The sequence below is a fragment of the Lissotriton vulgaris genome, chromosome 4_1, assembly GCF_964263255.1.
Source record: "Lissotriton vulgaris chromosome 4_1, aLisVul1.2, whole genome shotgun sequence".
Taxonomy (NCBI): domain Eukaryota; kingdom Metazoa; phylum Chordata; class Amphibia; order Caudata; family Salamandridae; genus Lissotriton; species Lissotriton vulgaris.
Window position 1 is genome coordinate 998,183,394 of NC_141691.1, and position 25,542 is coordinate 998,208,935.

Genomic DNA, 25,542 nt, shown 5'->3' on the forward strand with positions numbered 1-25,542 from the left:
GTTAATTCAACTTCAGTCACTCAACCTCTGTTTTACTATATGTACACATTCTCCGGTGCAAATTAAAGTTGACCAGCTATAAAAGGCTTCCACAGAATCCATTTAGCGTAAGCATTCTGAAGTTCTATGGAGAAGATTCAATTTGTTTCCAGAACACCTCAGTACTTTTTATATGACTCAAATAGTGCCTTTTGGGTTCAGATGGGCTTCCATAGAAACGGCCATATATATATCAGGACTTAAACTGGCTACTGTCAAAGGAGCAGACATCTGCAACTGTAGCCAGTAAAAACCATTTGTAACTGGTCAAATGGAATATCCACTAGGCTGTGGGTTAAAAAAATTGACTCGAAATAGAATTCCACTGGATGATAATAATGTATTTGTGCCATAAATTATATATCTGCCTACCGGTACTGGACCAGATGCTGGAGGAAGGATCACAGTCACCCCAAAGCAGAGAGTAAGGATGAGACACTGAGATGGTCCCTCACACAAGCCTCCCCACAAACCCAGCAGCAAATCCTGATAAACTGTGATTGAAATCTTCTAATATACCAGTCGAAAATTGATGATATTAAGACTGCAGGTTTTGTTTCTAGATTTAGAGTTTGTAACAAGGCATCATATCTCATCTTGTTCTTTGTGTTAACGTTTTGTATATACAATTTAATATTTTAAATAAGGATATTTAAATCGAAAAAGCTTTTTTTTTTAAAAGCTTGAATGTAGACGAGGAAGCCACTCAAACGTGTAGGAAAGAATCTCTGTCACCACCCACACATTCCCTGCCAAGTTTGTTGACATCCTGATTTAGTACTTTACAAGTGAATGTGTTAAGCAAAGACGAACTAGCTTCTCTCAAAGATGTTTGAGAGTAATATGCTTTTCACTTTGTGTTAAGTAATAGTCATCATTACATTTTCCCATTTCAATTTAGAAGAAAACTTTTTGTAATGGATATAAAATATATGTAGTATAATGAATGGTCACATTTTCTGAAAATATTAATTCTGGCGTGGTGTTTTTTTTTTAAGACAAGTTAAAGTCTTTTTAATACACGTTAATTAATAACAGACATCGATATTTTTAGAAACATACCATGTGCACACGCCCTGCAACATGTTGTCTTGGTCTATATTTTATTTGCCAAGCAATTGTGGGTTTTGTGGAATGTTTGAAAGCTCATTTTGTTTGCTATTTCTGATCTCAATACAGGTTTTTTTATTTCAGCATGTTTACAATGTGAGCGACTTTTCAGATGCAGCCATGATGTTGCATGTAATGTTATACTCAACTCTCTGATAATTTACATATTTAACTAAGGGTTTCAGTAAAATTCTACACATGCCAGTTACGCAGAGAGTTCAGGCGTGCAAAAATCCTCTGTCTGGCTTCAGATGTGACTGGCAGCACAGGATTTTGTTCTTTTTGGCTGCACCCTAATATATTTTCAAGTTTTTATGTCACTGGGTATTTCTACGGTTCAGCTTTATCCAACTACTTGGCCTTTTAGTGTTTTGTGCAGACATTAGTCTACGGTTGTAATTCATCCAGCACACAGGTTCTCCAGTAAAGGATTTCGTCTCTGTATCACATTTAGGGTTATCTATAAATTGGTATTCCCTAAGTGGGAGGGACTTGCTTCATTCCAACGTAATCTGTGTGATGTGGACTGTGTAGGCAGTTGTCTCTTCTTGATTTGAGTCTTGCAGCCCTCTGCATCCCCCATGTCTGCTGTGTTTCATTCGGCGTAGAGTTGGTTCTCAGGTGATTGTAGTTTCAATAGTGCCATTATAGCATGCATCATAGAAAAGGCCACTTCACTTCCATTTATGTAGTGCTCTCAAACTAATGTGGCCCCTTTTTTTCACGCGAGACAAATTCTTGGATGTATTAAGGTTTCTTTAAGATAGGTGCTCACTCTGATGTTGAATTCAGCTCAAGGATAAAACTATTAAAGTCGAACTTAGTCAGGTTACTTCCAAACTACTGGTGGAGCAGAGATAGATGAAAACCATGAATTAACCATGATGCGTTGAGTTTTCAAATTTCTACATGAACATTAAATCCCTTTGCACACCTCTGCACGCTGTCCACCTGGCAGTGCTCCTACATCTGTCCGGCTGTCCCCAGCACTGTATGTGTTCATGAAACATTGCTCCTCTCAGCTGCATTGAGTGCTGGGATAGAGCCAAAAAAGGAAAGCCAACAATCCCATGGGCAGGATATGAGAGGCCCACTGCTCTGCGAAACATGAGGGAGCTTGAGTCCTCTTTGGGGATTGCCGCCATCAGGAGATCTATTGCCTGCCATGTGTTGTCATTCCAATTATGGTGACAGCCAGTCTCTTTTTTTCTCAGAGTTCTATATTGCGTGAACTTGACCAGACGGTATCAGAGCGCTTTACATGAGCACCAGTAATGTTACACAAGGATACATTCATTTTTTTGTTAGGCACAGGGAGATTAAGTAATTTGTCCCAAATCTTAGAATGTTGAGCGTCGTTGCCAGGGCCGGACTGGCTACCAGGCGTTTTTGTGTGCTGCAAAGCTGGGGGCTAATTTCTCTGCTGTGGCAGCTGATTTCGTTTATTGGGACCTGCGTGCCCTTTGAAATAAAAAAAGCAAAACGAACTTTGTTCAGCACACGCAGGTCCCCATCAACGATTATTAGCCCCCAGCTCGGCAGCACACCAAAATGCCAGTCCGGCCCTGGTCGTTGCTGAGACTCGAACCAGGTTCCCCAGATTTGAGGTCGACCACCTTAGCCGTTCGTCTATATCCTCTCCCAAGTCTTGGAAATATACTAACAGCAATTAAGAGTATTTTTTTCCATCACAAACAATATCCCATTCTTCCAGAAGCTCAAGGTGAGACAGCACAAAGAAATAGTCCTTTGGCATGATATAGTCTCCAAGGAGTGGCACTGAAGAGTAAGCAGTTTCATATTCTAGTGAAGCAGAGGCTCTCAGTGGTTCCATCTTGAGTCATGGGGAAGAAAGACAGTCTGTACAGAGATGAACTGACTGTCCAGAGAAGCAGGCACCAGGGATGTTCGAACTTTAATCACGCCCAATGACATTGGTTAAGCTGAAGCGCTCTACCTTGTAGCATACCAGCAGTGAAGAGGGTTATGTCCCAACACTGTATAGAAGGTGCATATAGCAAAGTGAATCACAACACGTCTCTAATGGCAGCATCCTTCAAGAGAAGCATTCTCTTGCTTACTTAATAGTAAGTAATCCAGTGCTTTGAAGCCCCTCGTGATATAGTTGTCAGCCTCCGGGTCCACCTTCATCGCTTTCCCTTAAGCAGATATTTAATAAACGGGCTATAACATTTAAAACCGTTTGGGGTGTTGAGTGCGAAGGGTGGCTCGTTTGTAGATACAAATATACTCTGGAATTCCAGTTCAGGTCTTAAGACAGCTGAACACTACAAGCAATAAACTTCAAATGCTGTTCCCTATGAGAAATAGTTTCCTTCTTGGTAGTGGAAGGCGACTATCTGCTTTATTCAAATATTTCAGGCTGGCCATGGGATTCCGCACTGCTGTGGGCCATGATTCACTTACAACTGGGCTCAGCTTCCGTTTTCAACAGCTCTTATCAGTCGCAATGCGCACCGGCTCGAAGACCTTTGGAATCAAACAGTTTTCATGTTTGCTGCTTGTCGTTATTATTGCAGGCACTGCATGAAGAATTAGTTTATTTTATGTTTTATGGGAAAAATCTGCCTTAGAAAAAGACACATTTTCAAAGCTCATTTTTAAGGGCAAATGGTGAAGCTGTTATTCTAAAAACGTAGAAATCAATGGTTATCTAATAGAGAAAAAACAGCTATGCCCCGTTTTGTTTTATGGCTTTTGTGATTTATGAGTGAAGCATGTTTTAAAATGGCGGCCAGACCCAAACAGTAATTGCTAAGCAGTTTGTCACATGATACCACCATGCTCCATCATTGGCCTCATAGATAGAAAGCAGAGATTGACCTGTCCAGGCCGAGGTTGCTGAGAGCTCCTGACTGGAGGAGCACATACATTGATATTTTGTGCTATAAAGGAGTCCTTATTTGACCTCCTCTTTGGTGAAAAGGAACAGAGTGGTTCGTTGATAACTGGCTGTCAGAAAAGAGTTGTCCTCATTACTGAAAAACATGGTCCTTGTGTCTTTCTTCTTCTACTTCTTTCTGTGTCACCCACTCACCTATGTTGTCTTGCCTCCTCCTGTTTCTGTTTTCTCTTCTAGAAAAATCACTCTTTGGATCTGATAAAAAAAATTCACTGGAGGCCAGCAAAAATGTGTCCTTTCCTAAGAAACCTTTCTCTTCACACGAACTTTTCATCCCACACTCTGAGTTGGACTATTGAAGTAGAGTGACACATTCCTTTCTGTTTAAGTTTTTTTAACCAATAAATGGTCTAAACTTAAAAATTATAAGTTGGGCGTGCTTTAGTTGGGCGCTTTGCGTTCTTTTCTCACAGCAGTCAAAGATCTTGGCTGTTGGAGCCTATTACCAAATCAGTTTCAAGCAGTATTTCATATAAACAGATCTATTTCCCTAAACTATGCAGTGGTGTGCATTCCATGCTCAACAAGGAGTGATATGGGATTATTTGTAGGCTCTTGAGGGCTGGGGTGGGTCCTTTAAGGGACCATTCAGTGAAGAGACAAGAACAGTCCTCTTGGACTGATACTTTGTCAGCAATCACAGTGTCATCACCTGTACATCAACTGTACATGTTATTATGATCCCTTCTTAAAATATGCAATCCGGAGTACAGGAGAGATTAAGTAGTAGATGTTTTAAAGCAACTAGTCAGTACTGCTGTCCACTAACAGCAGCCGCCCATCTGCCAGCAGCCTCCCATACAACTGCACATATCATAACATTCCATAGAAACAGTTCTTAAAGAGAGCGCATGAGAGTTCTACAATTATTGTTGAACAATAAATGAATGTAACATATGTCCCTACAGAAAATGCCCCCATGCCAATGAATGAACGCCCCCTCTTGATCTCGCTGGTGGAATTATTTTTCTAGATGTAGCCAAGCATGGCATGGCAGGCCCTTCTAAAATACCAACGTGCGCCAGGGGCACAATTGGCGAGGGGGGGGGGGCACCTGGAATGCCCACAGAACCCTTTCTGTAATACAGCTCTGGGTGGGGGTCGTGATTTTGAAAGTGGCTGAGATGATGGTTTTGGCCGGTCCAGATGGTCTCGTAGCACCTTTTATGCACGGTGCATAATCATAGTAAGTACCAGGGCACACAATATAATTACCTAAAGCTTACCAAAAATTGGAAAATTATCTTTTTATCTAACAGCACCCAGAGTTGCTGACAATGGTTAATTTTGAAAGTAACGTTTTTCTGCTGACTAATCTGTCATGCATTAATATGTACGTACCTTCCATATCATTAAACGTATGATTACTACAAATCAGTAAAAATGTGCAGGCCTTTTTGCCAAAAAAAGCGAATAATGGATCCTGTTCATAAGCCAAATAGGCGCACAATGTGGGCACAGTGCTGAGAAGCCCTATCACTGTTTGAATGCGCAGGAGATATAGAAATTGGCTTCTTGATGATGGCAAGTCAGACTGCAATAATAACACAGTAAAAGAACCGAGAACTATAGATGCATCATAACTGTGTGTTCAGTGCAAACAAGTGTGACGCCAGTTGTTGGGCTGCAAGGGAAGGCTCGACAAATTCACCAAGCAGCAGCTGTCGGCTAGTTACCAAATTGACCAAATATGACGTGCAGCTGCCGGTGCCTATTTGTCTGGTCTGATAGATACCGCCTGCCATATTTTTTATTTTGTCAACTGTGAAGAGTGTGTAGATTGAGAGGGTGTCAACAGTACGCCAGTCTGCGGAAGTGCGTGTCTGGCGCGCTCTCCTCAGAGGGGGGAAGGGAGCACGCTGCCAGGGACTTTTCCAATGATGACCGTGGCCCGGAGCCCTCTGCAGCCATAAATCTATTTGCCAGGCGCGAGCATTAAAACGCCTTCATTGTGTTTTGCAGGACATCCAAAGCCATGAATTAGTATTTTAAATATGCGAGCCAATTTGAAGCAGTGCTTTGGGGGAGGGGCAGTTGAAAGCGTGGTTACAGCGAGGGACGTTTCTAGTTTAAGATCTGCGTGATGACGTGAGGGCGTGTGTCAAAAGACAAGACACTTGCGTTATCTCCATTAATGAAATAGCACTATTATCCTTTAAATTCACGTCTTAGATTGTCGACATTGTACATGGAGTGGATGGAATCTACAAATATTTTACGGTGTGTTGTTTCGTCTTAAACCTTTCTTTAATGTGAACTACTTCTGAATGGTTGCACCTAATTTACGAAACATACTCTGTGAGTAGTTGTGCCTTCCTCCGGGCTTAGGTGTGGTTTATTTATTAATTTCTAGGGGTAGGACATGCTGAATCCCAGATATAAACTGTGATTCTCAAAACGTTTTTTCTGTGAATACCTACGCCTTAGTCTTGTAAATTCACGAGTAAGTCAGACCTGGGTATGGAGTAAGATGCAAATACTCACAGAAAAAGCGTTGTGAATCTGACTGCACATCTTAGACAGGACCGAGACACAACTACTCACTGAAAAGGTTTGTGTTAATCAAGCCCTGTTGTTTTTAATGTTAAATCTTTTAGCTGGTATTGTCTTAACATGCACCCTTGAATGTATTGTCCAGTGGGAAGTACCTAGAAACTCTGAAAGGGCTCCCCAATTGCAACGAGTGGAAGCAGGGTAAGAGGCATCCAATTGAATCCCCTGCTCTCCAGGACCGAATGTGGCACATTTATGTACGTGTTGACCTTGTTTTTGTAATTTTCAGAGGTCACACTGGCATCTTCATTGCAGTACAAATCCTGGTTTGGCTATTCTTCATTTTGTTTGTAAATGAGACGTTTGGGACTCTGGATTTATATGGGTAGTATTGAGCAGTGTTGGTTGCAGGGTAGATTTGTACTGTTGTCCGTTGGCGTCCTTGAGTGAGAGCAGTACTTCTAAAGACTTTTTTTTAATCTTACACTGAAGGAGAAGTCTGTGAGAATAGGAAACGTTTGTCAAGTACACACCTCCGTACCCATGTGCAGGCAAACAATAGAGCCAACCACATCTAAAAGTTGGGCAACCACAGCACTGCATAGGACTGCCAAGTCGGCCTACTACACTGACGGAAAAAATGGCAGAGTGCATTGGCCTATCAATTCTTACTTCCTTCAACATTTTGTGTCTAGGTGTTTGTTTTCAAATGATTGCTTCTAGGTTGTACATTTCAGAAATCCTTCCCACTCCAAATAACTGACTAATATCCACCACTGAAATTACTTCATATTTCACCATATTAATTCACCACTAATCCTTTATGGACTTCCTGAATAGCGTGCATCAACACCCCATCAGGGGTAACAAGCGCTATATAAATACAAACCTTTTTCCTCCTGTATCTTTCTGCTATCATTCCAGATCCAAATAACTAACTAACCTATCCCCCACTTAAAATGTACTTGCATGTTTCACTATACTAATTCAACACACATCCTCTATGGGTCCCGGAGTAGTGTGCTACTCGCCGAAAAAGCGCTTCGACGCCTCGGATGGGGTAGTAAGCGCTATATAAATGCAATTACAATACAATACAATACATTTGAGTTATTTTCTGTTGTCATTTAATATCTCGTTTGCCCCTCAAAATATTTTCAGGTGTCTTCTATGTGTGGTCTCTGTGGATGTTAAGATTTAAGAAACTGTATCTTTGTGAACCTTAGTGAACTGTTCCTCCCTCTAACCTAAGTTTTGTTTTGTGTGTTACAGGGGACGCGAGTCTGGTTGCGAGAAAATGGCCAGCACTTCCCGAGTTATGTTCAGTCTTGTGCCGGTGGCGTCGTCGTTTTCAAGACGGAGTATGGCCAGGTAAGAGAGGTAGAGTAGGTGCAGTTTGCAAGATGGCTGCATGTTGCACCAGACAGGAAGCAGCATGACCTGCAGGCCCTTTTGTTTATGGTGCGTGGGGATTTTCTGCTCTGCTGAAGAGGCCAGTCACCCTTCACATTCCTCAGCAGGTCTGTGACCCACGCATGCGCTGTCACTCTCACAGATGCCCGCGCTAATTGAGGCTGGACCAGCTGCAAAATCAATTTTAACAAAACTAGACGATGAACGATTGCGGCTTTCAATCCGGAAGAAAGTTTAGTAACCTTTGTAGCAGAACCCCAAGGGGAAAAATGAATACTGATGTCCAGGAAGAGTGATCAGTAGGGTCCCAGCACAGGAGTCTTTAAAGTCCGCTGAACAGTCGTGACGCTCGCTCCGTGGAATGTCACAGATTCATATTTAGAATATATACTATGAAATACTGTTCATGTTATGTTGGTTGTGTGTAGGTAGAGCCATGAAACTAAATGCCTAAAAATGTTGTGTAAGGTGCACAGGGTGGGGCGACATTGTCTTTCCAGGCCTTTTCAGGTTTGAGTCAAAAGGAGTTATAAAAGTAACTTGAAATTAATAAAAACATAGGTGGTCTCAATCTTAGATGCTGTTGGCATGTTTTTTAACTTACAGGCATGTGATCCATATATATCAATTCATTGTCTCTGTGGATAGTTTAAAATGCTTGCTGTTTCTACGCACATTGTTGTTGTTGGCAGGGGAGGTAGCCGTGTTCCATCATAACAATTAGAATTGTTTGGTAACACCATGATTGGCACCATTGACGTAAAACGCTAAGAGGGAGGCTGTGTGTATTTGTTGACGATTTCCATAGGCGAGTCGATGGAAGCTGATGGTTGTTTGTTATCAGCTGCATACTGTAAGTGCAGAAGATGTATTTCCAACGTAAAGTAGTGTCTAAACAAGAGATTTATCTATATGGATGAGAATGAAAAAATGGTCCGTGACCAATTTGCTTATGAATTAAATTCAATTATAAACAGTCTGTGTTGTGTAGAACACTACAACACTGGTATTCAATATCCAAAAGAAATTCCTCATGCATGCACTCAATTACTATTTATGCATTCATGTATCGAGAAACCACACAAGAAATAGCGCCAACCCATTCAAACAATTTCAAAATAACAACATTTCTTTTTTGACTGGGTAAAGAATTCTTTTCAATAAAAATAGGCTGCGCGCAAGAAGAGTGAGAAGGTAGGGGAATGGTGGTGGTGGGTAGTGAAAGTGCAAATCATAGGAATAAGGATAGATACAATTAGATACTTTTAGGATCACTGGTAATCACAACCAGACAATGGAGACCTGTCCGATGTATAAAATTCATTTACATGTACTCTGTAAATTTACAATGTGAACTCAATGCATATTCCAACGGTATATCGGATAGAAAGCAGGTTCAGGTCTTGTAAAGATGGAGAGCGTCGACGTTTCGACTCAGCTGATGCAAGGAGGGAGATTGGAGCCTCAGCTGCGAGTCTTCATCAGGACTGGGTATGGCATCCTATGATTGAGAATGCTTAGTAAGATGAGGCGCTATATGTGTGTGGTCAAGCTAAGAGGTCAAGTTGATTTCTTTTGGATATTGAATACCAGTGTTGTAGTGTTCTACACAACACAGACTGTTTATAATTGAATTTAATTCATAACCAAATTGGTCACAGACCATTTTTTAATTCCCGTATTACACCCAGGTCCGTCTTGTCTTTTTGGGTTACCCCTTTATCTATAATGGTTATCTGAATGGATGAGTGGTTGAGGAATATCCTTGGCAGTGCATTAAGGTCATCAAGCGACAACAAACAAAAGATATACAAGAAATTGCACATAAAGATAAACACTTTTTTCTGTTGTGGATTGTGGTTTATGTGATTGATAAATAGATCTGAGTGAGAATGTTTTTTATCAACAGAAGTGATAAACTCTTTGCCTGCTTGGTATGGTACTAGAATATCATTATCAGAATAAAGTCTGACATAAGTTTGTGTCCTACATAGCATTTGAAAAAATATTACCACAATGGAGTTAATAATAGTGAATCTATTCTCAATAGGAAATTTTTGTTGACAAATATGTAGGGCACAATATTTATGTGACACAATGTTTATGAATACTATATTCTGACTTACACCGGGTGCTGTGTGCTGGAGGGTGCTAGAGGGTGGCGGCTGGTAGAGGATGGTGGCGGGGCAGTCGAAAAACACACAAAAATAGACGTATATGCAAACACCACCGTCACCTCTCCTCCATCCTCTTCTCTGGAACGTGAGGACCCAGGCTTACAGTCGCTCCCAGCCAATCATGACGCTGCCTTACAACATCACTGTGATTGGTCTGAGCACCCTGGTTTGGCGCTCAAGAGAGGGACTGGGAGGCTGGGTATGTTCTCCTCCCTGGCTGTACAATACAGCCATTGCAGAACATGCAAACTGTGCATGACCGTTTGGCCGGCCCGAGAGATGGCCGGCCAAACCATTATGCAAACTTATGGTGCAGCTACAACTCCAGCCCAGTCGCGCCCGCCTCAAACATGGACCTTAAAGGCAGACTAAAAAGAAAATGATAATAACATTCTGTTATTATCATATTATTTTTACTTTGCTTTGCTCTAATGAGGAGCCACCTCTGGTGCTAGAGGTGAAGCTGGGCTAGTCTTTGAAGTAAGCAGGTAAAAGGCTAATTCTGTTTGTGGATACTGTACATCAAATGTGACTTTATTGACAGTTGACACATTTGGATGGTAGGATTAAGTCAGGACAAATGCTCCAGGGCTTATGTGAACAACTCTATTGTACTACATTTTTGTTTGAGATGTGGAGCAGATGATTCCTAGTTTGAATCAATATGCAGAAAACAACACAACAAGCAAGGGTAAAAACAGTAAAGGTTTACTTGAAGATGACATGACATTAAAGAGATATGTTTTGTTGTACTGTAATCGTTTGTGTTGTGTACAGCTGCCAATAATATTGCCTTGTAATGTTATGGACTGTGAAAGGGGGGGAGGTTCCATATGGCTATCTGTTTTTCTTCCATATCAAAGCCTAAACTATCGCTTGGTGAAGATTTTTGTGTGTATTGCACTCTGTTCCATCCCTAAGATTGTGTTCAGTGAGTGGTGTGAAGGTTGAGCATTGGATACAATGCAACTGCAGGTGGGCACATGGGCATGTCAGATGGTTAGGGGGCAGTTTTTCATTCGTTGAGCTGTCAGTCTAGATAAATGTGTCCTTGATAGCTTTGCAGTTTCTTATGTTTTTGCAACAAGTAACCTGGAGAGGGCCTGCATCTTTATTTGTCGAGGTTGGCATTTTCCAGAAAGTCAGAGTTTTGCAGCGTGAATCTTTCTGGATTCACTATGCTGTGCATATTCCGTGGTCTTGTGGTTGGGTCCATATTCCGCGGTCTTGTGGTTGGGTCCGGATTCGTAGTCTTTTCTTTGTTTTTTTTTTTTTTTTGTAGCCCTTGTGGGCGTCGGCGTCACACCTCCTCGGGCGCATTTCCGGTGACGTCGGCATGCTTCCTGCGGAAGCTCCCACTCTTGGGCGCCATCTTCAGATTCTTTTTTCCGTGGTCGGGTCTGGATCGTTCCCGTTGGGCTCCAGACATTTTTGGAGAAAGTACTGAGAAGAGTGGAAGTTGGAGGAGATATTGGAAGAAGAAGACTAAAGAAGACTTCACAGAACATTGACGAAGAAGAAGGAAGGTGAAAACCTCGAGAACTTCGACGATCGTCGACGTCCATGCGCTCAGGGAGGCCTGAACGCACGAAGATGGACAACACGCCGTTCAAGTTCTGCCCGAACTGCAGACACAAGTACGCACAGAAAGACCAGCACCCGGTTTGCAACCTCTGCCTACCGGTAGAACACAGAAGCGAGGACTGCAACGCCTGCGCCGTCTTCGCCCAGAAGACCCCCCGTGTGAGGAAGAGACAGAGGGTAGCACACGCCGCCCTCGGAGGAAAATCCCCGACGCCATCGCTGTACGAGCTGGGGGGGTCCTCAGAGGAGGAGGACAACACTGCCGCCGAAGACGACGGCTACACGGTCGTAGAGACCGATTACAAGAAGACACCTGATAAGGTAGGAGACTCGACGTCCCATAAGAACACGAGAGACCCAGAGTCTCGAAAGTACGAGGCCAAGAGCCCGAAGGCGCCGACGCAGCGACATCTGCCGTCCGCGACCACGAGCAGGCCCAGCGGATCCTCGGAGAAGGAGTCCCTGGCGCCGAAGGCTGTTGACCAGCAGAAAGCGTCGAAGATCGTCGCCAAAAGGGACCGATCGACGTCGAGGCAGAAAGACCCTAAAGCCTCGGCAACGTCCAAGGACCCGAAAGCCAGTTCGACGTCCAAGCCGTCGACGCCAAAAATCTCGACGCCGAACCAGGCGCCGAAGAGGGGAGCCGAACGTTCCGAAGCCGAAAACGCGGCCGAGGTCGAAAGGAAAAGACGTCGGCTGGAAGCCGAGATGGCAAGCCTCTTACAGCGGAGAAAGGAGGTCGCCGCCAAGATGAGTGCCTTCACGATTCCGCACAAGACCAAGCACGCCTTGCTAGATCTGGTCGAGGAGGAAGAGGAACGTGTCGACGACCAGGTGCCTAGCGACAATATGGTCGACGACCGGGAAGCGGAAGAAAATCCCTATGAGGATTACAGCTACGAGGACGAAGAGGGCAGTAGAGTGGACGCCGAGTCGGTCACCTCTGACCCACGCGAGGAGGATTACCTAGACGTCGACACCGAGAGCCCGGAGGAGGCGGTCGACTCATACCCCTCGAGACCCTCGCCGCCGGACGACATCGGGGCATACAACTCGGCGATACAATCTGCCGCGACTGCATTCAAGTTAAAACTCGACGAAGAGAAGCAGAAAGCAGACTTCCTGCTAGAGACATTGCTCCCAACACAAACAAGAAGCCAGTTCCTCCCAATGCTCGAGAGCATCTTGGCGCAGGGAAAGGAAGCGTTCAAAGAGCCCGCAACATGCAAGGCGGTAACTCCCAGAACAGAGAAAAAATACAAACACTCCTCGAAGGACCCGGCCTACATTTGAGGCGAGGTCTCCGCTGACTCCATTATCACGGCCACAGCTAGGAAGAGGGCGAGCGTATCTACTACCTCGGGCCCACCACCGGATAAGGAGAGCAAAAGGATGGATCTGGTGGGGAGAAGGATCGAGCGAAATGCCGCGACTCACTGGCGCATGGCTAATTCCAACGCCCTGCTAAACAGGCACATGTACCAGATCATGGAGGGGCACTTGGTGAAGGACCTACCCCAGGATGCCAGGCAGAAGGCCGAAAAATTGATCGAAGAAGGGAAGAACGCGGCAAATTCTTGCCTTAAGACGGCCCTGGACGGAGCAGACACCGCCAGCAGGCTAATGATGATGGGTGTCATGGAAAGGAGACACGCCTGGCTCAGGATCTCAGGGTTCAAACCCAAGGTACAACACAGTATCCTGAACACACCGTTCAACGGCGAAACACTTTTCGGAGCAACGGTTGACGACAAACTATGCCAACTCAAAAAAGATAACGAGACTGCAAGATCCATGGGGGCATTGCAGTTCAGAGGCAACAGAAGAGGCACCCCAGCACGGAGGCCGGGCGGGAGAGGTGGAAACCAGCCAGGTACATCGCACCAGGCCTTCCAGCAGACGCACCAGGCAGACTCGCAGGCTCAGCAAGGTCACCAGAAGCAGTCCTGGCAATACCAACCAAGGGGTCAGTCCTTTCGAGGGAGAAATGGACGTGGCCAGAATAGAAGAGGGGGGCAGCAGCCCACCTCGAAGTGACTTCACACTCCCCCGGGTGCCCGACCACAGAAAAGATCCCAGGGGGCACCACGTACGAAGGGGTCAGGACAATCTAATGACCAACGACCACATGACACCAGTGGGAGGAAGATTAAAGTTCTATCTCCAGGAATGGAGAGAAATAACATCAGACAAATGGATCCTAAACATCATTCAATTCGGATACTGCTTGGAGTTGGAGGGAAAACCAACAAACAGAAAACCAAGGAGGAAGCCACCAGCAAAAGAACAGCTGGCGAGGCTTCAGGAAGAAGTGCAAGAACTTCTACAAAAGAAGGCCATAGAAAGAGTTCCCTTCAGGGAAAGGAACAAGGGAATATACTCAACGTACTTCCTAGTACCAAAGGTCGACGACAAAATGAGACCCATCCTAGACCTGAGGTTCCTCAACAAATTCATAAGAACACAAAAGTTCAAAATGACCTCCTTGCAGGAGGTGCTGCCGCAGTTGCAGGTCGGAGACTTCATGGTCACGATAGACCTCAAGGACGCCTACTTACACATACCGATGAACGACAAGCACAAGCATATGCTCAGGTTCGCTATCGGAGGAGGCCACTACCAGTTCACAACGCTGGCCTTCGGACTGAAATCAGCACCTAGGGTATTCACGAAGTGCCTCGCGGCAGTCGCAGCGCACTTACGAAGACAGGGGGTACACGTATACCCTTACCTCGACGACTGGCTGGTGAAAGCAAGCTCGTACCAGAAGTGCAAGCAGCATGCACATACAGTGACGAGCACACTCATAAACTTGGGGTTCTCCGTCCATTGGAAGAAATCATCAATGGAGCCGGAGCAAGTGAAGATCTTCCTGGGGGCAGAGATCAACACCGTACAGGGCAAAGTGTTCCCCAGCGAGAAGAGAGCAAGGGCACTGGTCAAGGAAACTCGCCTATACCGGAAGGGGCAAGCTCGGACAGTGAGGACTGCGAGCAAGATCATGGGGATGATGGCATCATGCATCCACCTAGTGCCGAATGTGCGGCTCCACATGAGACCCATGCAAGAATGGCTGCAGGAACAATGGTCACAGGCTTCGGGCAGTTGAGAGGATCTTGTGGTGGTGACGCACGCAGTGCAGAAGGAGATGGCATGGTGGACCCTGGAGAACTTAACAAGGGGACAGCCTCTTACACTCCCAACTCCAACAGTGACCATCACCACGGATGCATCCCTGAAGGGATGGGGCGCTCACATGGAGGAACTCAAGGTGATGGGTCTTTGGACGCCAGCAGATGCAACAAAGCACATCAATTACCTAGAACTGAAGACAATCTTCCTGGCACTGAAAGCCTTCCAGACAAGACTGTACAGGCGGAGGGTGTTGCTACAGACAGACAACACCACGGCAATGTTCTACATCAACAAACAGGGTGGAACACAGTCAACAACGCTTTTGACGCTGGCGCAGGAGATATGGAGGTGGGCCATCCCTCTCCAGATAGACCTGCTAGCCATTCACCTTCCAGGCAAGGAGAACATTCAGGCAGACTGGCTGAGCAGACAGACCTCGGCATCCCACGAGTGGGAGCTCAATGCTCAGGAGACAAGGAGGCTGTTCAACAGGTGGGGGACACCATCAGTGGACCTGTTTGCAACACGCCAGAATGCAAAATGCCGAAACTTCGCATCCAGACAACACGAAGAAGGGTCCCTTGGGAATGCCCTATGGATAGATTGGTCCGGGAAATTTGCATACGCTTTTCCCCCGATACCGCTGATACACAGAGTACTGAGCAAGTGCAGGGCGAGCACCATGACCCTGATACTGGTCGCGCCGCAGTGGGCGAGGCAGACTTGGTACTCGCAGATCATGGAGATGGCGCAGTGTGCGCCCCACAGATTCAGCAGGAGAAAGGACCTGCTCTCCATGCAGAACGGAGAGGTGCTGCACCCAGAACCAGAGAGCATGAGCCTAGTAGCATGGCTCCTGAGGACATCGAATTCGCACATCTAAAACTGCCAGAGAGCACCCTCAGGGTCCTTCGGAAGGCACGAAGGCCCAGCACAAGGAAGTGCTATGTCGCAAAGTGGAAAAGGTTCACGATGTGGTGCAGGAGGGAGAGACTTCACAATAAAATGAAGAAAGACTCCACGGTACTGAAGTACCTGACACACTTACTGGACAAAAAGCTCAGCTCGTCCTCCTTGAGAGTTCACCTGGCGGCTATAGTGGCATACACAAGGGGTGAGATGGGCAGAAGCTTCTTCACATCACAAGTTGTAAAGAGGTTCCTCGAAGGAGCAAAAAGGATTGCACCACCCAAGTGGGTGCCACCACCGGCATGGAACTTAAACGTGGTCCTGACGGAACTCATGAAGGAGCCCTTCGAGCCGCTTCACAAGGCCTCTTTGAAGATGCTAACTATGAAAACTGCTTTCCTGGTTGCAATTACGTCCTTACGCAGAGTGAGCGAGCTGCAACCGTTAACGCTACAGGAGCCCTACTTACAAATACACAATGACAGGGTGGTGATGAGGACCGACCCACACTTCATGCCGAAGGTGGTGTCCAGGTTCCACATGAACCAGTCCATACAGATACCGAGTTTTTTCCAAAAACCAACCACTAGCGCAGAGCGAGCTCTGCATACCCTGGACGCCAGAAGGGCGGTCATGCATTACATCGAAAGGACAAAAGGACACAGGAAAACGAAACAGTTCTTTGTGTCGTTCGCCAACAGTTACATGGGCAAAGCAGTCACTAAGACCACTATTGCACGATGCATCGCGCAAACAATCCAACTCTGCCACAAAAGGGCAGGAGAAGAACTGGCAGAGGGGGCACGCGCCCACTCCACTAGGAAAAAGGGGGCTACAATAGCCTTCCTGGCCAATACACCCATACAAGACATATGCCTGGCGGCAACATGGGCTTCGGTGCACACATTCACGAAGCACTATTGCGTGGATGTTCAGATGAACAAGGAAGCACAAGTCGGACAGAGGGTGCTCCAGCATATATTCAGAAACCAGAGCTCATCTTCCACCCAGCCACCACGGAAGTGAGAAACCGCTACGAAATCTATGCACAGCATAGTGAATCCAGAAAGATTCACGCTGCAAAACGAATAGTTTCTTACCTGTCGGTGTAGTTTTGCAGCTTGAAGATCTTTCTGGATTCACTAGCGAACCCACCCACCTCCGCCAGAAAGATGAGGCTGGAGAGAGAAGAGGTGGTCAAAAAAAAAAAAAAAGAAGAGGAGATAGGAGGAGAAGAAGTAACAGAATATAAGGACAAGTGGTAAAGAAATTATCACCTTGAATAGAACATTGCCATTGCTTCGGAAAAGAAGGAAACACGGAAAAAAGAATCCGAAGATGGCGCCCAAGAGTGGGAGCTTCCGCAGGAAACATGCCGACGTCACCGGAAATGCGCCCGAGGAGGTGTGACGCCGACGCCCACAAGGGCTACAAAAAAACAAAAAAAAAGAAAAGACTACGAATCCGGACCCAACCACAAGACCGCGGAATATGGACCCAACCACAAGACCGCGGAATATGCACAGCATAGTGAATCCAGAAAGATCTTCAAGCTGCAAAACTACACCGACAGGTAAGAAACTATTCGTTCCATCTGGTTGTTGAACTGTTTGGCGGACTATAGGTCTTGCACTCGTTAGAGTCTGTCTTTCTGTGGATTTGCAGTGTCCCTTAAGAAAAGGGTCATTTTTTGTTTCATTTTTATGCATGCACTGTCTGTTGGAGACATATTGTAGGCCTACCAAGAACACACAGAGGTGCATTGCTTAACACTGGTTGGCTGTATTGTAACTCAGATTTTCTTGCTTCTTATTTGATGGCTTTTCCCTCAATCTTGAGTTTGTCCCTCCCATGGAGCATTGTCTTTTTGCAATGTATTTGTTTGCATTTGTTCTCATTCTGACTTTAATGATACAGCTACGGCGAAGTGATATCCCCGTCAGAAGAATGCCAGTCCTTTACAAAATACTGTAAAAAAACATAAAATAAAAAATTATGAAATCCTTTTTATCTTTTTTTGCAAGCCAGCCATGAGAGTGCAAGTGCTACTCCCCTGCCGGCTGTACGATGCTTCATGGCCTGTTGCTTCTCCTCACCACTCCCGCCCTCCAAGGTGCCTTCCGCACCCACGCCCACTTTTATCTCAGCCATTGCTTCTCCTCCTATCCCTGTGTTGCTTTCCACCTCTTCCCCAACTCACCAAACCCCTCCATGTGCTTCCCCCAGCCATGTTGTCCCACCACAGCAGCACTCTGTGTTGCACAGCTCAACTGAGCTGCAATTAAAAATAAAATGACGCCTCATTTTGTAGGCAAGCAAGTATGTTCATCTTGCCTAGAACTTGACATCCGCTTAATAACAGCTTCATTTTTTCCTTTAGCCATGCTGCACAGCATCATGGATGTTGTGCAGCATGGCTAACAGCCATTGGCAAAGCCAATAGGTCCCAATTATGTGACCTAATGCCTTTGCCAATGTTTTTTTCCCCACGGAGCTTGGTTTGATCCACAGGTTTTTCTAGGATTGTTTTTTTATTTCTTCCAGCTCTTGCGTAGGAGGTGATCTACAGGTCAGGCTTCTACAGTCGCAAATCTTTATTAGGTGTCTTTATGAGCTCATTACCTTTTTTTTTTTAAATCTTTTTTTATTGGCATTTCAAAAATAAACAACCATTACAATCATTGGCAATAATTATTGACAGTAGATATACAGACTGTGTTCATAAAAACAATGTTAGGAATTCATTGATAAGAAGCATCTTTTATACATGTCAAAAGTTCAGACCCATAATGCCGCACATCAGTAGACCTATCTATTGCGAATGAGCTGACAGCCTCCCTCCTGTCCGGGGGTTCCTTCTGGCCATTCCACCAAGTTGAAACCATCCTTCCAGCCTACAGTGCGTCAGTGGTAGCTATTCTGCTAGGTGGCTTCTACGTCCCCAGTCAGGTCTCCACCACTCGTTGGGCTATTTGATTCCTCCTCCTACGCAGCATTGCGTACATGTCTTCTATCTAGAAACATGGGCCAAAAGTTTTTGGGCCTATTACGAGGGGGCAGTAGGTTACCATAGAGTTCCCTCTGCGTACTACAGTATGTCATCTCTGTAGTCCACTGTGCTAGCGTTGGGGCAGGGCCTCGCATCCATTTGAGGGCTACGCATCGTTTAGCGAGAAGGAAGGCCATATTGACCAGTCTCATGTGTGCCTGGCATAGGGGCTTAGAGTAACCCAGTATGGCTAATAAAGGGTCAGGTGTCCATGTCAGCTGCGTGATCTCGTTCATTTCTTTATACAATGTGTGCCAAAATGTCAGGATGTCCGGGCAAGACCAAGCAACGTGTAAAAAGTCAGCCAGTTGGTCCCCACACCTCTCGCAATTAGGGCTGTCACGCAATCCATATCTATGTAATCTTTCAGGGGTATAGTAAGTCCTGTTTAGGTATTTAGAGTGCAGCAGCCTATGGGGTCCATTCAGAGATATTCTCCTCTTACTCGTACAGCAGTACTGCCATGTCTTTTCCCTTAGGTCAATTTGTAAGTCGGCTTGCCATGCTAGTCTCGGCTTGGCGTATTCCGCCGTCCTCTCAGAGAGGGCTATACGGTACAAGTTGGTTATTAATTTAGTAGGGGACTTAGCATTAACATCATAATCAAAAGCTGCAACCACCGGGGGTTCCTCCATGTCTTCCTCTAAAAGGTCCCTGAGGGCGTGTCTCACCCTGTGGAACTGGAAACGCGATAGCAGTGGATAGGAAGTATCGTCAGTTTCGATCTCACCCCAGCTACGGGCCTTACCCTCTGCAAACAAATCACCCATGGTGTGTACATTCAGCATGCTCAGTGCCTCTAGAACCCCTTATCCGTGCATGGGGTCAGCCAGGCGCACCAGGCAATGGGCGCCTTCGGGGCGTATAGTAGACTGCACGCTTGAGCATCCATCATGTGGTGCCAAGCATGAGTGACTGCATTCAGGGAATCGAGGAAACCCGCTCTCCGGTCTCGAGGCCTGGCTAACAGCGCAGGCAGGGGCGTCGGATCCGCCACAATTGATTCAATGTGTATGTGTGGAATGTCCACCGGGCCATGTATCCAGTGATAAGCGGGTGCGCATTGCGCGGCACGATAATAAAGCTCCAGATCGGGTGCATTCAGTCCTCCCGCCGTGTAAGTATGCACAAGTAGTTTCCATGCCACTCTAGGCTGTTTCCCAGCCCAGGCCAGCCGGACCATTAGCGATTGTAGATGTTGGAAGAAAAGGCTCGATAACACCATCGGGATGTTGCTGAATAAAAACAAAAAGTGCAGCAGTACGATCATTTTCATAAGTGAGATCCGCCCTAGCAGCGATTGTGGCAGAGCAATCCATTTTTCAACATCCTCCAGTTTAGAGATGGCCACCCCATAGTTCTCCCATAAGACTACTTCCGAGTCCGTGTGAAGTCGGATTCCCAAGTACCGTACCGCGTCCGTAGCCCATTGGATGGGGTATTATGTGTCAAATTTTCACATAAGTGGGAACATGAGGGACTTATTCCAATTAACATGAATGCCCGAGAGAGAGCTAAAGAAGACCACCTCGCGAAGCACCGCCGATAAATGCACTTCCAGATCTCTGACATATAAGAGGGTATCGTCTGCGTACGTTGACACGATCAAATTATATGTAGGGAATCGTATGCACCTATGGCTGTGGTATTCACGCAGGGCGCAGGCAAGCGGTTCTGCCACCAACGCATATAGGATAGGGGAAAGGGGACACCCCTGCCTCGTGCCTCTACCTATCTGTATGGGGTCCGTGATGAGAGATCCTATGAATATAGGAGCCGTCGAGGAGGTGTACAGCGTAGCCAGCAGCTGTAGAAACAGCTCTCCCATACCCATTTGACTTAAGACATGTCTCAGGAAAGGCCATTTGACGGAGTCAAAGGCCTTTTCCATGTCGAGGAAGACCTCAATCACAGGGACCTCCGAGCGCATATGCTGGAACGCCGCAAAGACCGTCCTAAGGTTATACGTGAGATTACGAGTGGTGGGTACAAATCCAGCCTGTCTGGGGCCACTAACGAAGCTACCATGGGGCTGAGGCGGTTGGAGATCAGTTTAGCGAAGATCTTCGCATCCACGTTTAATAGCAACAGGGGACGGTACGAAGCGCATTCCCCCGGGTCCTTTCCTGGTTTGAGAATAGCGACCAGTATAGCCTCCTCAAAAAGGGTAAGCAGACGTGGAATCCGGAGATCGGTGTATGCCTTGTAAAAGGCAATGGTGAGGCCGTCACTTCCTGGCGCGCTCCCAGCCTTCATAGCCGACAATGCCCACACTATTTCCTCCCGTTCGATCGGGCGCACCAAGAACTCGCAGTGTACATTGGAAAGCCAGGGCAGCTCTATGTGAGTAAGATAGTCAAGTATGCGTTCCTCAGGAGTGGGGCCTCGTGAGGCGTACAGAGTCGCGCAATACTCCCGGAAACTCTCCGCTACCTGTGCGTCCGTAAGCGGCTCTTCAGTCGTTGTGGACCTCATTACAGGTAGCGTCATTCTGCCTCTGCTCCGCTTAGCTAATTGCGCAAGCACCGCTCCATGGTGCTCCCCCTCGCCGTATGATCTAGCAATTGCATACTTTCCTAAGTACACTTGTGGTATTACCGAAGTGTTTGTGCTAGTTCACGGGTGAGGGCCTCACTACGATCGTGTAAGCGCTTCTGCTCTAGTTCCGTAAGTTTGGTTTCTAAAGTCCGTAGCCTGCCCCTTATCATTTGAGGACCCCGAATGTTTAGAGATAGAGATCCCCCTGATATACACCTGGAACGTCTCCCAAACAGTCTGAAACTAATCCACGGAGCTAACTCCTCCCTGAAAGGGGAATCTAGTAAAGAGTATGGGGGGAAGCGCCAAGCAAACAGCGGGATACGCCGCGCTGCTATCGACAACAGTATAGGTGAGTGGTCTGAATATGTACGTGGTAGTATAGTGCATTGCTGAATCACCTTGGTTAGATGAGTTGTGACAAGCCAATAGTCTATCCGAGTGTATGTTATGTGGGGCCGAGTAATGCCTATAGCCCCCTTGGGTAGGGTGTCTGTGCCTCCACACGTCACATAGGTCCAGCCTAATCATTTGCGTCTCCAGCACTGTAGCAGAAGCCGAGGGACGACGTTCGGGACCATCTGATCTGTCTATGTGTGGTTGTCTGGTCATGTTAAAATCGCCCCCCAAAGGATATCTCCCCCCAAGTGCGCCATGACCTTGGCCGCTTACTCTGAATAGAAGTCCGGGTGGTCATAATTGGGGCCATAGGTGTTCACTATGCAGAGCTCCAAACCCTTTCCGCAGCACCTCGTGATCGTGTATCGTCCATCTCTATCAGTCTCCAGCGGAGTCATTTTCAAAAGTGTCTTCGGGTTGACCCACATAAGAACTCCCCTGGCGTGTGATGCAAACCGAGCTGCGTGTATATTACCCATAAAGCCCCTGTATCGTAGTATGTGGCTGTCTGGGTGTAGATGTATCTCCTGTAATAATGCAATATCAACACCATGTCTCAAAGTATTGTAGAACCTTCCTGACCTTCCTAGGTCACTAAGACCCCGTACATTCCAGGACATCAGCGTCAAAGTGTCCAAATTGTCCCCTGGTGAGGTCATCCTAACTGCGGCGGTTTGAATACATGTCTCAGTAAAAATGTCTGAACAAACATCCTAACATAGTATCTTGCCTTTGTCATGTGTGATAACTTGCAAAAAAAAACCTCCATCTGCAAACATTCCCCTCGCCGCTCCTGCGGCTCTCTGCAGCACCAGGTTGGACAATAGCAAACATGCACTCATATAATGCTCCAGTAAACAACATATTCTGCTGAAATGTCCTCCCATCCACAGGGATCCATGATAACAGTGCGTAACTAGATTTAAGTAAAGCGGGTCTTCGACAAAATAATGTACATCTTAGTGTCATGACTCACCCACTGGTGCATACCTGTGCCCGGGCAGCGCCCCTAGCACCTAACTGCGCCCCCTCCCCCCCTGCTATCCACTCCCCCCCTGCTATCCACTCCCCACATCACACAAACCCTCCAGAGAAGCTGAGGTGCATCATAATCATTGACCCACACAGTACCCACTTCCCCGCCCCTACCCACGCCTCCCTGCACAAACCAATGCAAATCATGGTTCTTATCTGCAAGAGTCTCGGTTAGTCCTGTTCATCCATTGAGCCTCCCGCTGCTTCATCCGCTCTATTCGGGGAGGAACAACTCTTTTCGCCAGTCCTTGAGGGCTCTCTGTAGAGCCTTCCGGTCCGTGAAGATCATGGATTTCCTTTGTCTGTTAATTCTTAACTTCGCAGGGTACAGCATCGCGTAATCTGCGCCCATTTCGCGTAACTGACGTTTCATTGGTATAAACTTGCGCCGCCCCTCTTGCACCCTCTCAGTAATGTCCGGCAACAGTGAAAGGACCGAGCCCTCGTATTGAAGTGGTTGTTTTTACCTTGCCAGCCTTAGTGCCACATCTCGGTCCCTGTAGTTGAGTAACTTAGCAATGATAGGCCTCGGTGGCGCCCCCGGCTTTGCTCTCGGGCCCAGAGATCGGTGGGCCCTTTCCACTACAAACATTACAGAGAAGGCAGTATCGCAAAGGAGTTTCTTTAGGAGATTTTCAATGAAGACTTCCATTTTTCTGGTTTGTGTGTTCTCAGGCAGGCCTGTGATACGAAGGTTGCACTGCCGAGACCGGGCTTCTAAGTCCTCCGTCTTGTCCTGTTGCATCTGCATTTCTCTGCTCAACTGTTTATTATCAGTGTCTAGGGAGGTCTGTGCCTCCTCCACCTCTGTGAGTCGGCACTCAGACATGTCAATTTGCTCCACCTGTTTGTCGAGCCTCTCCGCCATGCGGTCCATACGGTATGTGAGCGCGTCCATCTTGGAGCCCAACAAAGCTATCCCCCCTTGCAGGCTCTTTTCCATGGCTAATAATAGGCCGCATATATCTTGCTGAGGAAGATCCTCCATTGGTTCCCGTTCCCCCAGATGTTTCCCCGATGCGGAATCACCAGGCTTGGTACCTTTAGGATCAAAGGATAGTTTGGTTTGCGTCCTATCTGTGCGCCCCATCTCGACAGGACCTGTTGGCCAACCACCGTCTGGTGCGGGGAGGGACTCTCGGTTTGCTGTCGTCTGGGTCTCCGCTTTGCGACCCCAAGCGCAGCAACGGCGCCTTGGGCAAGGGCCGTTGGTATCAGCTCAATCCTTTCGCACCCAGATCGTCCTGTCCGTCGTCTGGCACCCTCCAACACTGAGGCTCTGACCAGCAGGGTCGCCGCGCAGCTCCACGGGATATCACTACCACCCTCTAGTCCCCCCGGGGCAATTATCAGGTGTACTGCTGCAGCATCGTTGGCCCCCCAAAGAACCCTGTCCCCCCCAAGGACAAGAAGCAAAGCCCCCTACATGGGGAGGAGTGGGGGGGGGGTGCAGATGGTTCCCTGCAAGGCTGCAATATGTCCCAGGGCCTGTAGCAGGGCACCAAGATCCCCGTGGGTATCCCCCAGCCGCCACTGCTGTGTCCTTACTAGTAGCAAGCACTCCGCAGCTCTTCTCCACCGTCAGTATGGTGATCGCCACCACCACACCGCACTCCCCATGCAGTACCGCCGCGTCTTGCACCACAACCCTGCTCAAGGCTCCGAGTCAGGCCCAGTGCACCACAGGTCCGCCGGCTCTCCTCGCCCCCCAGCCGGGGCCTTAACACCACATGAAAATCCCCGGCGCCACCACTTACGGGTATAGCAGATGTCCCAGGGCTCCCTAAAGTGTGGGGAGCCCGCGCAGACCGCAGCCGGGGCCGCCCTGCCACTAGGTCCACCGGCTACGCAGCGTCGCTCCCCCGCCACCGCTCCTTCGCTCAGGCTCACCTCCTCTGAACACGGCAGATGAGCGGGAGCACCCAGGCTGTCTCCCCGTTCAGGTCAAAGTCACAATCTTTGCATACAGACACCAGCAAGCGGAAGTGCGGGCCCCCAGACGACCCAACACGCGCAAGGCAAGACCCCCAGACTCCCAACCTGGAGGGTCTCCGGTCCAGCTCCCCAGTGTCGCTGTAGTTGCAGAAGAAAGTCCACCAGGACCAACGGGGCAACCGCCCGCCGTCACCGCCCAAGTGCCCCTGGCTCCAAGGCCTCCCCTGCCATCACTACTCTCCAGGGAAGACCGCCTCCTCACCTCAGTGCCATCCAGCTACTCCTCTCCCCGGCGGAGGCGTGAAAGAAGTCAGGCCCCGGCGGAGGCGTGAAAGAATCATTCTTCTGTGGTTAGCAGGTACTTTTTAAAGCATGGACAAATGCAGCTTCCCTAGCTGGGATAGACACCAGAGAGTCTTCCTTGAGAATTCCATTTCTGACTCCCTGTAGTAATCTTGAGGTATTTTTGCAGAGTCTGCATACACTACATCCAGGGTGCCTGGGTGAGGGCCAGCATTTTATCAGCATAGCCAATATTTTCAAAACAAGGCTTGTTAAAAAGAAATTATAAAAATTATAAAAATCCAGTATTTTCCTTGCCTTTGAAATGTAATCTTGATAAATGTGCAACAAAATCACTTCAGAAGTATTCTAGAGCTGTCTAAACTATTTCTCAATCTGAAGTATCGCAAATAAAGGCAGAATTTCCATACTAAAAGAACAGAATACAGAGGGTTTCGCATAAAAACTAAATCAAGGACCAACTCACCAACTCATAGGTGTCTCAGAATCAGAAAACATGA

General features: G+C 47.1%; 1 protein-coding gene across 1 annotated transcript in view; it reads left to right on the plus strand.

Moving 5' to 3' along the window:
* MYO10 (myosin X) overlaps positions 1 to 25,542 on the plus strand; it is a 593,993-nt gene that overhangs the window by 113,926 nt on the left and 454,525 nt on the right. Inside the window, exon 2 of the mRNA XM_086965266.1 lies at positions 7,838 to 7,936. Coding sequence (XP_086821392.1) covers positions 7,838 to 7,936 — 99 coding nt within the window. The remainder of the gene's footprint in view (positions 1 to 7,837; positions 7,937 to 25,542) is intronic.